Source organism: Gymnoscopelus braueri (assembly GCF_963280865.1).
Source record: "Gymnoscopelus braueri genome assembly, chromosome: 21".
Taxonomy (NCBI): Eukaryota; Metazoa; Chordata; class Actinopteri; order Myctophiformes; family Myctophidae; genus Gymnoscopelus; species Gymnoscopelus braueri.
Window position 1 is genome coordinate 21,044,036 of NC_137623.1, and position 18,138 is coordinate 21,062,173.

An 18,138-nucleotide genomic window follows, 5' to 3' on the forward strand; every position below is an offset into this window, starting at 1 on the left:
TTTGTCTGTGATTTAACCAGTGTTGAAAGCTTTCTGGTGGCGTTCGTTTAAACCTACAAATATACCAGAGGCCAAAGTAAAAAAAAAACCTGCAAGGCTGCACTCCATTTGGCAGGAGTTCAGCGGGATATACAACATGTCAATTAGCTGTTATTCCAAAACTGTTAGGTCAATCTAAGCAAGAGATATATATATAGTCGTGTCGTGTCGCGTCACACGACACGACTCTCCAATATTTATCTACAGCATTAAAATAAGTTGAAGTGAAGAACTGCACCTGGATTAGACTCGCTGCTTTCATGAAATCCAGGGGCATATGAGCACTGATTTCTATAGCTGATTTCTATAGCTGATTTCTATCGATCATGTTTGTATCAGAGTAGCAGTAGAGTATTTTCGGCAGTGAGGTCACAATCATAAGGACTCATACTGCAGAAGTGCACTTACCTTTCTTCCATTGCAAGAAAAGGCATTTACCATTTAAAAACATCGGACAATGTGCTTGGATAAAAGAAACATCTGCGAGACGTCCCATTAGAGACCCAGAGGAAAAGAGACAAGCTTTGTGAGGTCCCATGAACTGTGCATTATTCCAAACTCTGTACAGGAAACCATAAAAAGCAGACAAGCCTCTCCCATATGGCCTATAAAAGGCCCATGAAAGTGTCTGTTGTAAAAGGCGGTCCTGACGTTGCAGTCTGGACAGACAGGCTCTTTGAGAGTTCAACAATTTGTTCTTGCTTGACATTAGAGCTGCAACTGTCAATTATATCAAGTCTTGCCGATTATTATCGCCTACTTTTCCTATTAAACAATGTTTTACATTTTTATATATCAACAAACCGATTAACCACTTAAGCCCTATTTTATACTTTGCCGCACAACGGTGTCGTGGAAATAAATAGTTAAAATAGCAGCTCTACAAACTCATTTCGATGTTGTCAGCTTGTAATTGGCTGTTTTAACTATTTTGTATTTTATTTTAAGTTTTTCACCTATATTTACATGCCCAAAATAGGGATATATTATTAATCGATTATTTTATTAAAAATAAATATTGGTAATCGTTTATTTTTTCATTATCGATTAAATCAATTAGTTCTATTAAGTGCAGCACTGCTACTTGACATCTGTTTTGTCTTAATTTGAGGCACAGAGACACACCTACCACAGCAATCAATCTGATAATCCAGTGGAGCAGATACTTTGTTCCACAGGAGAAAGAAAAAAAAGTTCCACAGACATATTCCAGGCTTTGTGAGTTGGAACTGCATTATTAATGTTCAGTGTGTAAAAATCTTGGATGGGAGGGGTGTGTTAATTGCCATAGTTTATGAGCTGGAATTTGGTTTCTAGGCTGAGGGCAGCTGAGCGGCATTCTGGGAAAGATGTCCTTGTTCAGCAGCAAAACGACTCCTCATAAATAACCCATTAAGACCTGAGGCCGATTCTACAAAGCCTTCTAAATCAGTAGTTGGGATAATAAATAAATAAATGGGATAAATACCTTAGTACACAGCACACATAGAAGTTGTTTCTTCTTTCATTTCACCGCTTTCAATCTGGTGACCCTGTTTTGGGCGTTACGTGTCATTATAGGCGTGACAAACATTTTCAAAAACTTTCATGAATGTTCCAAAAATAGCAGATCTTCAAGCTCACTGTGTATCGCGATGTGACGCATTGTGAGCTTATGCTGTATTGATTGATTGATCGAATACTTTATTAACAGTTAGCAAATAGTACAGTGGTACGATTATACTTTGATGCTAAAAGGACAACACAAAAAGCCCTAAGGGCTTGTTTCCATTGTGGTCCTATGTATTCAATTAATCAAGATCTCAATTCATGTAGATCGGCTATTTTTGCGTAACACCATCGCACGACAAAGTATAAAATAGGGGTTAAGTGATTCCTGCCTGGTAACACTTATGACAATGTAAACATGTCCACAGGGTGAATTTATGATTATGACTTTTTTTTCTTTTACACCAACAGGAGGACACAGATCATAACTATTACACATCAAAGACGTACGGACCCACTGACCCTATGAGCAAGGACTTGTGGGTAAATGTCGACCAGATGGACAAGGAAAAGGTGAAGATCCATGGGATCCTGTCCAACACACACAGGCAAGCTGCGGTAAGACTCCACACACAGACACACACACACACACACACACACACACACACACACACACACACACACACACACACACACACACACACACACACACACACACACACACACACACACACACACACACACACACACACACACACACACACTCAAAATGTATGGTGTGGATTAGCCTCGCGTAGCCAGACTATATCACTGCGTGGATATGAGTCTGGTGCTTCCATGAGGACGTTTTTTTTCTCCCAAGGGGCGGGATCAAAACAATGGCCCACGACGCAATTGGTTAGACCTACAACCAACTACCAATTACAGTCTCTCATATTCGAATACTGGGCCCTGATTGGTTACCCACGTCTTCTGGAGCAGGAAATTGATTCTCTATGGAGCGGTGCCAGACCCAAATCGCAGAGTGCAATTTTTTTTTGCACTCGCAGATTTGTCTAGTCCCAGGCTAGGTGTGGATGTCAGGTGGAAATCTTTTCCAAAACCTTATCAGGAAATGGAAAAAAGATCGGCTTGAAGATCGTCTATTGTTGCACGACACTGTCAAACGACTAAGTATAAAATAGAGCATTAAAGTAATGAAAAAAACTAGATGAAATATGGATATACAAGGTCTCTGCCTGTCTGACAGCGAGGATATGAGGGTATTATATGAGCTTGTTGGATACAGTAAACTTTCATTTGTTTCATCATAAAATAGAGAACACAAGGTGTGGCATTTTGGATGGAATCTGCTATGTTTAGGATTGGTGTACTGAGCCTGAAGAAGGTCTTTCTGATAGAAACATTGGATCTTTGCCCCACACGTTTATCCCATTAATTCTTGATTCTACAAATGCCTTCTAAATCAATAGTTCTCAAACTTTTTTGTGCCGAGGACCTCCAAATTGATATGTAGTTGGCTGCGGACCCTCATCTGAAAATGTTTTGTGCTAGGGACCCCCAGAAGAGAAGATAAACAAATTCTAAATCATTCAACATTTTTCAAACAAATCTTTTCTGAAAAACTTATATTGTTATAAGGGAATAACGCAAGAAAACCAGTGAGCTTGAGCTCTTGGTATGCTGGAACATTTGTATGAAGCCAAAGTGCTATACTCTGCCCTGCCCTGCAGTATATCGTTGCTGTCGGGCGGAAACCGGTTATGTCCATATTTCAACTTTTTATGTTTTTTTAGTAAATGAATGCACTACTTCATCATACTACGGTGTCACACAAAATGAGCAAAAATGTGCTACAAGCTCACAATGCGTTGTGATGCAACACGTTGAGAACTCGTAGATCTACAATTTTTTTTTGTGTCTGTGGGTTTTATAAATATTTAACCATTGGATGGAACACAGGTTCTTTTCTCCATTTCCCTTGGACAAGGTTTCCACCCAAATAGTGACGATTATGAGGCAAAGACTCCAAATCTCCCCTCCCTCTTCCCTGGTTACCTCTGCACCAGCAGGTGCCCCCACGTGAGGCGCATACTGATGACACACAAGGCTGCATTTAGGAGTGACTGCCTGGGGGCATTGTTGCCATGTCCACTTACTTATTATAAGCGACTTTGGGGCTTCCTTTCCTGTAAAGTTGCTTGTAAATACTGGTAGTTGCGGGTTGCGTTTTTTTAGGGGGGCTTGTGTCTAAAGTGTAGTTGCTTATTTGGGCTTGCTTCCAAAAAAAATAAAAAAAAAACATTTTAACTAGTGGTTCTCAAATATTTTCATGTCATGGACCCCCAAATTAATGTATTTGTCCCTATAACACCCATCTGAAAATGTTGTGTGCCAGGGAGCCCCCGTACCAGATTTGTGTTAGAATGTTTAAAAAATATTCCAATTGTGACGCGTTGTGAGCTTGTAGATCGGCTATTTTTCAAATAGCCGATGTAAAGTATACAGGTTTAAAGTGCTCTTGTGCTCCTATAATAGTCGCTTCTTTTGGGCTTTTTTTCCCTAGACCAGGTTGCTTATTTCTCTCACAAAATCTGGCAACACTGACTGGGGGAGAGAGGGGAGGAGCGTGTTTGGAGCGAGGCGGTCCAGGGGGGCCACTTTTGCAAAGTGTAACCCAGGGTGAACAATGGCTGGTAAAAGAGATAGAAAGGAGTTGCACATTGTGTATTCTGCTCCTCATACCTTCAGTCACGCAATGATGGATTGAGCCATACAAACCAGGCATGCTATTCTTCTCAGGCAGAGAAAGGACTGGAAAGCAAAAGGCCCTTTCATCCTGATCATAAGAACGGAAGTGGGCGTTTTCTCAGACTTAAACCGCGTCTGGAAAATCAATAAGCTCGATGTGAATAATATATCACCTCCTACATACAGTACCTCCCCCCCTCCTGAACAGAGCACAGGATAGACATTCTGGAAAAATAGATAAAACTATGGGGGGGAAATTTAACTTAAGCGTCAGCCAGCTATGCCAAGCCTGACCAACATACCAGCCTAATAAGGTTTATGATGCCGGTGCTGGGCAGTGGTGTAAAGTAACTAAGTACATGTACTCAAGTACAATTTTTACTTTTACTCCACTACAATTATTTGAAAACTTTAGTTACTTTGTAGATTTGAGTTATTTTTACGAAACAAAACATACATTAACCTCTTCAGCCCTATTTAAACTTTGGCTATTTGCAAATAGCAGATCTACAAGCTCACAACGCGTCACGATGACACACGTTGTGTGCTTTGTGTGATCTGGTACTTAAAGTACATTTTGATTACCGGACTTTTACTTGTAACAGAGTGTTTCTAGATTGCGGTATTGATACCTTTACTTAAATGAAAAGTTTGAGTACTTTTTCCACCACTGGTGCTGGGCTCTTCACATAATGGAGAACTCATATGGAGAAGTGTACCGCAGTACCTAGCACTGCCACATGGCAGCATTTCGACGCTGCCTGCCGCTCAGGATAAGCAGCCAATAGGATCATGAAACCAGAGGCACCACAGAGGTCAGCCTCGTTACAACACAGCGGAGCTGTAGATTGACAGGATCATCATCATCTAGTTGTGGTCAGTGGTGGAAAAAGTACAAATAAAAGTATGAGTAAAAGTACAAAGGCATTTTGGCATCAAAATGTACTCCATATGCAGAATGTCCCGTTTCACAAGTTTTCAAATTTATAAAATGTAAAAGAATTAGCAGATGCGACACGTTGTGAGCTTGTAGATTGTCTATTTTCAAATAGCCAAAGTATATATAGTGGTTCATGTATGTTTTGTGATAATAATCAAAATCTACAAAGTAACTAGTAACTGAAGTTTTCAAAGAATTGTAGTGGAGTAAAAGTACAATATTTGACTCTGAGATGTAGTGGAGTAGAAGTAAAAGTACAGAAAATTGGAAATACTCCAGCAAAGTAAAAAATACCTCAAAATTATACTTAATACAGTACTTGAGTAAATGTACTTGTAGTTGTGTAGTTACTTTCCACCACTAGTTGTGGTGTACCACAGTATTACTCCCCCATGGCCTAATCCAGGCTCATGTTGCTGTATGTTTATGATGGAGTTCTGTTTCGGGTTCATCGTCCCTACATCCCGGCGTGGTTCTGCACGGCTTGGTTATTAATTTCCCCCCAGGGTTGATGTAATTGCTATCCAGGCAGTATTTTTTAGGTCATTTAGATCAGTGTTTCCCAAACACTGGGTTTGAGACCCGTGTTTAGGTCACGGACCAATTTTTATGGGTCACGTCACGAGTAAAGATCCCTCGTTCACTACTTTTTAAATTATTATTATTTCAAAAGATTTTACATAATTTTTAAAAAAATCTAACGTTTTCAGATATTAAAGGAGTAGTTCACCCAAAAAATTACTTATTTTCTATCCGGTAGGAGACTCAAAGAGTCTCCATTGAGTCTCGTACTCTGCCAGTCATCAAATTATTGGCTTAGGAATGCAACAAAAACTAAAAGATCTTGAGTTCAAGGCTTCATGGGGTGTGTAATTGATAGAAAGTAAGTAATCTTTTGGGAGAATTTCATAAATCTTCAAAGAAATCTAAGAAATGTCATAAAAAAGATCATTTAAGTAGTGAAACTAGCAGATCTACAAGCTCACGCATCCTGAGCTTGTAGATCGGCCATTTCACTAGTTTCGGTCCCTGCAGGGAGACAAATTTCTCTTTGGGGCTTGGGTTAAAAAGTTTCAGAACCACTGATTTAGATGTTGTTTATTTATTTTTTTAAAGCCCATTGAGTTATGTACGTTTTGTTCCAGTTACCATTTCCCATCCCTTTGTTGATGTCCATCCATGGAGCATTGGAGAAGCTATGTTATTGTTGCTCCATCTGACAGGTCAACAGAAGTGCACCGCGTGCAGTCATGAGCACGCGTGCACACACCGCATATCGTCTCTGTCGGGGGGAAACCTCATATGTCCAAGAACTGTTACTTTTCAGGATTCAAATTCAAAAGTAGCAAAAGTAGCAGATCGACAAGCTCGAAACGCGTCGCGCTGCGTTCCGAGCTTGCGGATCCGCTACTTTTGGTGTTTTTGTGTGACGCTGTAGTATGATCAAGCAGGGCATTCATTTACCAAAAAAAACACGGAAAGTTTGAATATGGAGATAGGGGGTTTCTGCCCGACAACTGCGATATATTGAAAGTGTGGTTTTTGGAGAAGTTGGAAAGCTGAACTGCGTTCGATGACATTAATATGTGTTGTGCTTGGCTCCACCAGATAGACATCAGGATTCAACCATTTTTCACAAACTTGTTTTTTTTTGCCCTAGTAAAGCCCACTGCTCCCATGGATCCAAATGTAAGGACAAATGAGACTTGACGTTTAAAATGCTTTTTTAAATGATGAATAATGTCATATACAATATTTATCATTCTACCAGTGTTATTACGCTCCACACAAATGGAACAAACTTCAGGACTCGATTGTTCTCCACAGAGACATTTAGGGTGCTTCTTGAGGACACATTACATAGTGACTGCACCTGTTTCATGTAAACCCTATATTTATTTGCACCTGTGATTTGTTTTAACGCAGTTCCAATGTTTGTTATCGTTTTTCATTATATGTATCGTATTTTATAACTGTACTTGTATCATGCTGTGGCGTCCTTGAAAAAGAGAGCTTGCTCTCAATGGGCTTCCCTGAATAAATAAAGGAAAAAGAAAGAAAAAGAAAGATTTACAATGCGCTTAAAACGTTCCATAACACATAGTAAAATCCTGAGCCTTTATTTAACTCCAAGTGTGTAAAAAACAGAGCTGTATAAGATTGACTGTGGAGAATGGTTCTAAAATAATTCATGCTGCCTGGCCTGAGGAGTGGGACAGGTAAAACACAGAGTTACTCTGTGTTTACGTTTCACATTCTTCCTCCTCAGTCCCCAAACCCCATATTTGTTTTAAATGAAGTACAAACTGTCTTTTCTACAGTATGTATTATGTTTCCTACTTGTTCCCCACGTTTCAAAGCTGCAATGTAACTTTTCTCTTTCTTCACCCGGATTTGAACCCGGGTTCTCCTGCCCAAGTACTGACATGCTTTTTTTTATTTTTTTTTACCACTGAGCTAATAGAGCCTGCCTGCTTGCTCTGGGGAGAAATAGAATTTTGACCTTTGGGTCAAAATGTGTGTCAAACCAGAAACAGGATTGTGTCAAAGGTCTAGGCTAGACACAGGTTCTAAATTTCTCAATAGAAGAGCAGGGAGACCAAATACAAGCACCCCAATTATATCAGTTATATTGTATTAAAGCAGCACTATGTAACTTTTCTTTAATGTATACAATTGGTTGTATTTTGTCTCCCTGCTCTTCTATTGAGACATTTAGATTGTGTCAAAGGTCAGAAGTCAGCACGTGTGCACAGGAAACCAGGTTCAAATCCGAGGTAGAAGAGGAAAGTTACATAGTGCAGCTTTAAATGAAGTAAAAAAAAAAGTATTTTCTATGTATTATGTTTCTCTGTGTGTCTCTAACCTGGGTCATCATTTTTTTACTCCACAGAGGGTTAATCTATCCTTCGATTTCCCCTTTTATGGACATTCCCTACGTGAGATCACCGTGGCGACTGGCGGTAAGTAAGCGAACACTCTCCTCTTGGACTGCCTGTCTCAATATTAGCTATTAGCATGTTATTACTGGAATTACCACTTGGCATAATAATTTAGGCTGTATACAGACTGTTCTTTATGGCCCCTAGGGTTTAGGAGGATATCGCTGCTGTCGGGATGGAAACCTTATATGTCCAAAACTAATGATACTTTCTGATACTTTCCAGGGAATATAAAACAGAAACCTGTGTTCCAAATTTCCAATGGATCCAATGCAGTTAGTCACAAGCTCTTGTTACTACTTTTCATTGGTTCAATATTAATGAAAACCCACAGACACACTTACCCACTTTGACTTTCCCTATAAAAGAACATTCAAAAATAGCACAAAGTTTTGGCTACTTTTGTGTGACAGCGTAGTAGCCAAAAGTAGGACATGTATTTGAAATATGGAGATACAAGGTTTCTGCCCAACACCGACTATAATGTAATGAGGTTAGTATAATTGAGCCAGCCAGTAGCAGAGATATTTATGCAATTCAGAGCAGCGTGTGTGTGTGTGTGTGTGTGTGTGTGTGTGTGTGTGTGTGTGTGTGTGTGTTAGGGCATTCACAGAATAGTCGAATATTCGAATATCAAACCGACTATTCGACTATCAAACCACTATTCGACTATTCGAAGAAAAAAAAAAAAAAAAAAAAAAAGCATTCTTTTTTTTTTTTTTTTATATATATATTTTTTAGTGGCTTTTCTAGAGCAGACATGCAGCTGTGAGCTCTGGTGTGACGTCAACTCGCATTCCTTGAGTCGAGTCATCAATGCAATTGAAAAAAAAAAAAAAAAAATTATAATCAAATCGAATAATCGAATATTCGAATACTTTTGGGTCGAATAATTCGAATACCATAAATCACTATTCGTTAATGCCCTAGTGTGTGTGTGTGTGTGTTGTGTGTGTGTGTGTGTGTGTGTGTGTGTGTGTGTGTGTGTGTGTGTGTGTGTGTGTGTGTGTGTGTGTGTGTGTGTGTGTGTGTGTGTGTGTGTGTGCGCGCATGTGCGCATGTGCGCATGTGTGTATGCGTGTGCCTGTTACAGTACATGTGTATATCTGCTTCCCTGAGTGTCGGTGCATTCAAGTGTGTTAAACTGTAAAACTTTCTGTGCGTATGAGACATAAGAGCTGAACTGAGATCTTCCAGCTCAAATGGAAAGGGTCAAAACGGCAAGTTATTTATCAGGTCGTGTCAGCGGGCACGTTCCATCCAGACCGCGACAGAAAAGCAAGCAAGCGAGCGAGCAGACCGAGGGATGTTTGAAAAAGTCTCGTCTGGTACAGACTGCAGCAGCGGCGCAAAAAACGCCAACAGCACTCAAGCAGCGCTGCCGTCTGGGCTGTCAGCCCGCTACGCAGGCATGTAGAACCCTCACCTTCCCCTGGCTGGCCCGCAAAGCCAACCCACTCCAAACAGTCAGCCATACCACCAGTTCAGCCCCCCCCCCCCCACCCCTAGAGTCTACTGGAAGAGGAATCCAGACCTGTATGGGTTTGGACTGGAAAACACTGGTAATCCATACTGCCAAGCAAAGCGCTCTCATTATAACGCCACTGACATACACAAACATGAAATGGGAGGAGAAGGGATGAGCCTGAGAAACAACCGTAACCCCGCCGCGAGAGATCCCTGTCTCTGTGTTCCTCCGTGCGTTCTTTTCTCTCTCAAATGCAGGCACGTATGTGTGTGCGCTCCACGCGTGACAACAGCATCAGTGTGTGCCATTGTATGCAAGAAGGCAATTTTCCACTTGGATCTGGAGGGTTGAAACCACAACACCCTAACCGGCTATTATCACATCAAAAGACTAAATCCCCAACTCTTACCCAACTATTCCAGCGATGCTGGCTGGCATGCATTCGACTGCCAGTGCAATAATAAATAAATCATCATCTTATCATCGCAATCATCAGAATGAGGGGTAATTTTGCCTTCATCGCCCCTTGATCAATAACCATATACCATATATGCATGTTCGATGGCAGCGGTGGCGTTTGAGTCGACTCGGCTACATTGGCGTGAGCATTAAGTAGGCTGTGTGTGGTATAGCGACAAGGGATGAATGGCGTTCTGAAGCAGCTGGCAGCGAGCGTAGTAAAGATAAAAGAGAATCAGCACTGCCCCAGACAGAGAGCTGAGGGGACGAGGCCAGGAAGGAGAAGAGTAACCCGGAGGAGATGGAGGCGGCTATCTGTCGTCTTGCAGGTCTCGGGAGCTTTGTCTCTGAAAAGTCCCTGTTTTCGTATCCCTGCGCTTTAGCGCTGACAAGTCGGCCCCCATCCTCTCCTCTGCTCCCATTCCCTTCTTTTTCTGCTGCGTTCAGTCAAATTTCTCGTGCCACTTTTTTGCTGCCCACCTACGCACACTGCTGGGAGTGATAATGTCCTCCTAACCTGAGGGTACTAGTGACAAAAGAGCAGAGCAGAGCACACAGTGAAGCCTTGACAGCATTGCACCCATGAAGCGCCCAGCTCTCCCAACATGCCAAGCGCTGTATCAGGCCGCAGGCCAGATCGGTGTTAGCGGCAGTGGTGGAAAGTAACTAAGTACATGTACTCAAGTACTGTATTTAAGTTAAAAAAAGGTATTTATTACTTTAATGGAGTACTTCCAATTTTCAATCATTTTACTTCTACTCCACTACATCTCAAAGGCAAATATTGTACTTTTACTCCACTATAATTAGTTGAAAACTTTAGTTACTAGTTACTTTGTAGATTGTGATTATTATTACGAAACGACTACAGACCTACATATATATATACTACATACTTTGAAAATAGCCAATTTACTATTTATTGATCTGCCATTTTCAAAGGATTCTTATACATTTTATACATTTGAAAACTTGGAATGGGACCTTCTGCATAATGAGTACTTTTACCTTTGGTACTTTAAGTATATTTTGATGCCAATACTATTGTACTTTTACTCAAGTGCATTTTTAATTCTGGACTTTTACTTGTAACAGACTATATCTACATTGCAGTATTGATACTTTTATTTAAGTCAAATAATGTAGTACTTTCACCACCACTGCACCCAGCACCCAGCTCTCCAAACATGCCAACTGCTATAATATCAGGCTGAAGGACAGAGCGCTGTTAGCGGTGTTAGCGGTGTTAGCGGTCCACACTCGTTCAACGGCCAGAACTAAACTGATGTCAAAACAGCAGTGAGATGACATGTTGTGGTTACCAGAGGAGAGGTGTGTGTGTGTGTGTGTGTGTGTGTGTGTGTGTGTGTGTGTGTGTGTGTGTGTGTGTGTGTGTGTGTGTGTGTGTGTGTGTGTGTGTGTGTGTGTGTGTGTGTGTGTGTGTGTGTGTGTGTGTGTGTGTGTGTGTGTGTGTGTGTGTGTGTGTGTGTGTGTGTGTGTGGGGGGTGGGTGGACGGACGAGAGTGGTAGAGACAGGTGTTGTCAGAGTTAACCCATTAAGACCGGGAACGCGTGTCATTTTAAGATTTCTCTGGCTATTAAAATGTGTGCAAATCTTTGAATATATATATTTATAACTCAAATCTTTGCTTCTGGGGGGTCCCTGGGACAAAATATTTGACAAATGTTCGCTCTCCAAAAAATATATCTAAATATCTGCACACATTTTCAATATTTTTCAAAAATAGCAGATGTAAAATGGTGCTTTTATCCAAAGCGCTTTACATAGAAGATTGTGCATTACATTCACCCATTCACACACACATTCACACACCGATGGCGGAGGAAACCATGCAAGGCACCAACCTGCTCATCGGGAGCAATTAGGGGTTCAGCGTCTTGCTCAAGGACACTTCGACACTAACTCTGGGGGAGCCCGGGATCGAACTGGAAACCTCACGGCTTCCATCCAGCCGCTCTACCGTAGCCTGGGACCAGACGAATCTGCGAGTGCAAAAAAAAATTGCACTCTGGAATTTGGGTCTGGCACCGCTCCATAGAGAATCCATTTCCTGCTCCAGAAGACGTGGGTAACCAATCAGGGCCCAGTATTCGAATATGGGAGACTGTAATTGGTAGTTGGTTGTAGGTCTAACCAATTGCGTCGAGGGCCATTGTTTTGATCTCGGTGCCGCACTATGAGCTTGTATCTGCTATTTTTGAATAGCCAAAGAAATCGAAAATGACACCGATGCGTTCCGGGATTGAATGGGTTAATGTGCGATATGTGCTGATATGTGCTGCTGTGTCCAAGCCAGCTGTCAGTGTTTGGACCCAGCTGTGTGTTGACTACTTTAACTGGGCAAGCTATCAAACCTCCTACAGCAGTTTGTACAGCAATTTCATGTTATTCTTCTAAATGGGCTTCCATCTGTCTCTGTTATCTTTGTGTTGTGTGTGTGCGTACGCGCACGTGTGTCTTTCTGTGCGTGGTTCTATGTGCTGTGGAGTGAAACAGGTGAGTGGGAGTGAGGGCAAATTAGTGAGTTAGGTGCTCACCAGGTGTCATCCAGTACAGTGTATTGGATGACACCTGGTGAGCACCTAACCCACTAATTTGCCCTCACTCCCACTCACCATGCTGTACTGAGTACAGCATTACAAAGAACATAAGATGTTGGGAGCTAGTGCAGTCATGTCAAATATGTATATTTTAAGTAATATTTAAATATTGGAGCATAAATGCAGACAGAAATATCCACTGTGTAAAAACAGACCCAAGCTAAATGTATTTTACCGTCATTCTGCACATAATTGTGGTTCTCAAACATGTTAGCAGATCTACAAGCCACAATGCGACGCGTTGTGAGCTTGTGGATGGGCTATTTTCAAATAGCTGATGTTTATAGGGTTAAAAGTGGTAAAAACGTATATTGATGCTACGATATATTATTACCACATTGGGTGCCAGAGGTTTAATAAAATATTATACGTTCAGTGCCTGCTATTCTTCCATCCACTTACGTTGATACGTTTCGTGCTGTAGAAGCCCCGACGCGGAAGTGCATGTAAACAAAGCGTGCGTGCGAGACGGCGGAGGGTCCCGACTAACGCCTGGAACAATAATATTTCTAACGCGATCCTCCATTGCAGAGTGATCGCCGATCGAAAACGGCTCGCTTCCACCACGTTAAAAAGAAATGGAGATATTAAGCTTTTAGTCAAGGAGTTAACATTGGAAAGGCAGACCGGAAGGATTTTTGACATGGATCCACATCCGGCCTCTCCTTCTCAGAGACTCCTTGGATGATCCCAAAGTTTCGTTAGAGCGCCCCACGTGGGCCCCACGTATAAAAATAAAATTGGGTCAAAAACGGTCCGGACCGTTTTTGGCACACACTGTGTTAACACATTTTGTTGGGGACCTCCTGGAACCCCCTCAAGGACCCCTGGGGGTCCCTTGACCCCACTTTGAGAACCAATGTGCTACAAGCCAAACCCTGCAAAACACAGAGTAAACACATGTATGAATGTTCACATACACAAACACACATTTATATGACGATTGACGATCAATTGTGGTGATTGTGTTCAGTTGAATTTTCGGTAGTTGTTGCACTTGTGAAAGTGAAATCACTTTAAAGTCAGTTTAATAAGTCAAAGGCTTGGCAAATAACTTTTAGCTTTCACGTGTAAACAAAATTCATCATGTCAATTCAGCAAGTATGTATGTAGGACACCACTTGTAGGACACATTTATACCAAAGTTGGCCCCAGGTCATCCTCATAATATCTGGGACAGTCAGGAGGAAGTGTGTTTCTAGAGAAAGTGTTTCTGTGTGTTTCTGTTTAAGAAAGTAGGTAGCTGATATATTGCACTTTTACCTTAGCGCTAGGCATACTCTTAGTTGCTTGTTTTAGAAGAGAATACACTTAAGACTTCTGGTGATTAGTAGTTTTCTTGCCTACCTATGTTGAATGCACTTATTGTAAGTTGCTTTGGATAAAACTGTCTGCTAAATGACTGTTATGTAATGTAATGTTTCTAGAGAGGAGATGAGATGAGAGAGAGAGACACACACAGAGAGAGAGAGAGAGAGAGAGAGACAGACAGACAGACAGACAGACAGACAGACAGACAGACAGACAGACAGACAGACAGACAAACGAAGAATGCAAAAGAGAATGCACAAGTAAACAAGAGAACGAATGTAAGAGAATGTGTAAAATTATGAGCAAATGATTAAGAAAACGAGTGAAATGTCATTAACAAAATAGAGCAGTGGTTCCCAAACTTTTTAGCTCAAGACCCAAAAGAGGGTCTAGGTTTGGGTCTACGTTTGCCCGGGACTCAAAATGTTGGAATTGTTTTTAATTGATGAAAAGTTGTGATTTCTTTGTTTAAACCTTTTAAAATATTTATATATATATATATTTTTTTTAATGTAAAAGGGGATATTTACCCCTCGACCCATAAAAATTGGTCCGCGACTCAAACATGGGTCCCGACCCACTGGTTGGGAAACTATAGAAATAAACTATAGTGTGTATGTGTATAATGAAATGCATGGGCGTTTTTGTGTATACACACTGTAAATGCTTGAGTGTGTATGTGTGTGTGCGTGCGTGCAAGTGTGTATGCGTGCGATCCCACCCCCAAACTGCACCGGGCCCGAGAGCACGCAGCTGTGATGAATTATGAATTAAACACAGGCAGTCAGCTCAGAATGAAGTATGAACAATGAAGTTGTCTAAACAGACCGTCCAATAAAGTGCAGCTTTAACCCAATGGGGCGACTAATTCCCGCCAGTGTTTGTCTTGGATATACACAGTCAAAGCACTTTCAAACAGCACCACGCATAAACACAACTTTTCAGGGAAGGGCTCTCTCACAGTGATGGAAGAAATACCATTTACTTAAGTAAAAGTATCAATACCACAATGTTACGAGTAAAAGTGTTCATATTCCAAGTTTTACTTGAGTAAAAGTACAAATGTATTGCCGTCAAATTATACTTGAAGTGCCAAAAGTAAAAAGTAAAAAATTTCCCATTTCCCAAGTTTTCAAAATGTGTAGAAATCTTAGCAGTGGAAATCTTAGCAGTACAAGCTCATAACGCGTCGCAATGCGACGCATTGTGAGCTTGTAGATCTGCTATTTTCAAATGGCCGAAGTACACCATATATAGGGCTGAAGAGGGTAATGTATGTTTTGTAATAATAATATAAATCTGCAAAGTAACTAGTAACTAAAGTTTTCAAATATTGTAGTGGAGTAAAAAGTACAATATTTGCCCCTGAGATGTAGTGGGGTAGAAGTAAAAGTAGTGAAAATTGGAAATACTCCAGTAAAGTCAAAAATACCAAAAAATTGCACTTAAGTACAGTACTTGAGTACATGTACGGTACTTACAGTAGTTACTTTCCACCACAGCTTAATCCTACCCCCCCCCCCCCCTCTTTTACATCAACCCCCGGACAAACTCCGCTGTCTGCGTATTCTTCCAAATTCCTTTTCTCCCATTTCTTTTTATCTATTGTTGCCTCCTGCATTTTCTCTTTGGGCCTGTGTCCTCTCTCTCTCCTCTGCTGTATACAGTATAAGTGATGACCATAATGAAGGAAATGACTGGCCCATTGAGCGCTCCGCGGTCCTCCGCTCTGTACGGTATTGAGAGGCTGTCTGATTTCCGTCAGACTGTCAGATAACTTTTCATTGTGTTTACAATAGATCGCTATAGATGAGCTGTCTGGTAGAATGCAGAGGCAAGTCACGACGGTGGGCAACATAGCGGGGTTTAAAATGCCAAGCAATGCCAAACAACTGTCTGTCCAAATAATTGTGTGCGTTTGTGTGGGCATTTCTTTGCAGACAGAAGGAAGGGAAAGGGAGAGGAATAAAGGGCCAGGTATAGGCAGGACACGATGAGTTGAGAAGGGGAAGGGAGAGGAATAAAGAGCGAGGTATAGACAGGACAAGATGAGTCGAGAAGGGAAAGGGAGAGGAATAAAGAGCGAGGTGCAGGACAAGATGAGTGAAGAGCGATAAAGGTGTTGTGTAGATGTTGAGCTGATGTTGGGTAAACATGGGGAGGAGATGGAATGTGGAGATTGAGTGGAAGGGAAAATGGTTTGTGTCAACCCCTGCCGTGTGCACTGTGTGCAGTCAGATACACGCACATACACACACACACATACACACACACACACAGGTGTATTGCTATACTTGTGAGGACATCAACATTTTAGGACGGCGACTTTATGATGTATTTATTTATTTTTTTAATATGGTTTTTAATCCTAACCCTTAAGCAAAAAAAAAGGCGTCACACTGCAAGGCATTGTGAGTAGGGTTCGCATCCTAAACCTGAGGAATCGGCGGAACGGGATCCAACATTGAGGAACCGAGATCGGTTCCATCACATTTGGAACCGTTTCCAGAACCGTTTTTTTAAAATCACACTGTCAGAGCTGGTATGAGGACTTCACGTCTGCTATACAATTACAATACCGTTGGTTCTCAAACGTTTTAATTTCAAGGACCACCATAACTCTGAGAGTGTACGGGTCCATTTGGTTCCATTTGTACACTCCCAGTGTACCTTACAGTCCTGTAAGGTTTCATTTGGAACCCCCTATAGGAGTCGTTAAAGGGAACAGAACCATTAAGGAATCGGACCGTTAAGAGGGAACCGGAAACGTTAAAATCCTAAAGGATCCCAACCCTAATGGTGAGCTTGTAGGTCAGTTATTTGAGTGCATGACACCGGAACGCGACTAAGTATAAATCCTCCCTGATTTATACTTAGTCGCGTGCCGGTGTCATGCACTAAAATAACTCCAACCCCCAGCGTAACTCCAACCCCTAAACCTAACGTCTAACTCCAAAATGAATCTTCCCAAATCAGTTTTAACCATAAAACAACCATGTTTCTGGTGAGAACCAGAAAACAACGTCCTCACAATGTCCACATTCTGCTATACTTGTGAGGACATTTGGCCCTCATAAGTATAGTAATACAAACAAACACACACACACACACACACACACACACACACACACACACACAGCACACACAGTGAAAACATAACGCTGACCATTTGCTGGAGGCTTACATCGACTGTGGTCAGTTTTAACACAGGTGTCTCCACAGTGGGGATTTTAAGCCCTGACTCTGGCAGGGTTTAAGCCAGTGTGTTGCTCTCTGTCTCTGGCTTGTTGACCACCAGTACTGTGGGGGGCCTCAGAGTCAGACTTCCTGCTACAGTAGTTCTCTATTCTGCCACGGAGCATATTATCACATATTCACACGGTGTCCTGGTTCTAAATGAGTCCCTGGGCGTGTGACTCTGTGCTCCAGTTGAGAACCGCTGGTATGGACAGATAAAGTTAAGTGTTCCCTCCTTCCTAGGGTACATTTACTCAAGTACTGTACCTAAGTACTTGATTTTTACTTTACTGGAATACTTTACATTTTCAATAATTCTACTCCACTACATCTCAAAGGCAAATATTGTACTTTCACTCCACTATAATGATTTATTATTACAAAACCACTTCAGACCTACGGTAAATATATACTTTGCCAATTTGAAAATAGCCGATCTACAAGCTCACAAGCTTGTCATCATCATCATCATAAACTTTATTTAAACTCGAAGTACAGTTGAGGGGCAAGCCCTCATTTTCAATGTAGTTGAGATACACAACATAATATTCAACAAGAATAAACATTTATATACATACACATTGTTGAGCTGCTATTTTCAAAGGAATTTTATACATTTGAAAACTTGTGAAATGGGACCTTCTGCATAATGAGTACTTTTGGTACTTTTAAGTATATTTTGATGCTTGATACTTTTGTACATTTACTCAAGTACATTTTGAGTACCTAACTTGTAACATTTTACTTAAGTAAAAAAAATGAGTACTTCTTCCGTCACTGCCTCCCACCCCCACCCACTTCTCTTTCCCCCTTCCTTCTCCCTCCGAGGTCCTGCTGACAGCACTCTATTAGAGACACTTCTGAGGAGGGTTAGGTCTTTA

At 41.3% G+C, this 18,138-nt stretch overlaps 1 protein-coding gene across 1 annotated transcript in view; it reads left to right on the forward strand.

The window, feature by feature from the left end:
* plxdc2b (plexin domain containing 2b) overlaps window positions 1-18,138 on the forward strand; it is a 130,754-nt gene that overhangs the window by 68,546 nt on the left and 44,070 nt on the right. Inside the window, exons 3-4 of the mRNA XM_080418021.1 lie at window positions 1,999-2,145; window positions 8,112-8,181. Of these exons, the coding sequence (XP_080274147.1) occupies window positions 1,999-2,145; window positions 8,112-8,181 (217 nt within the window). The remainder of the gene's footprint in view (window positions 1-1,998; window positions 2,146-8,111; window positions 8,182-18,138) is intronic.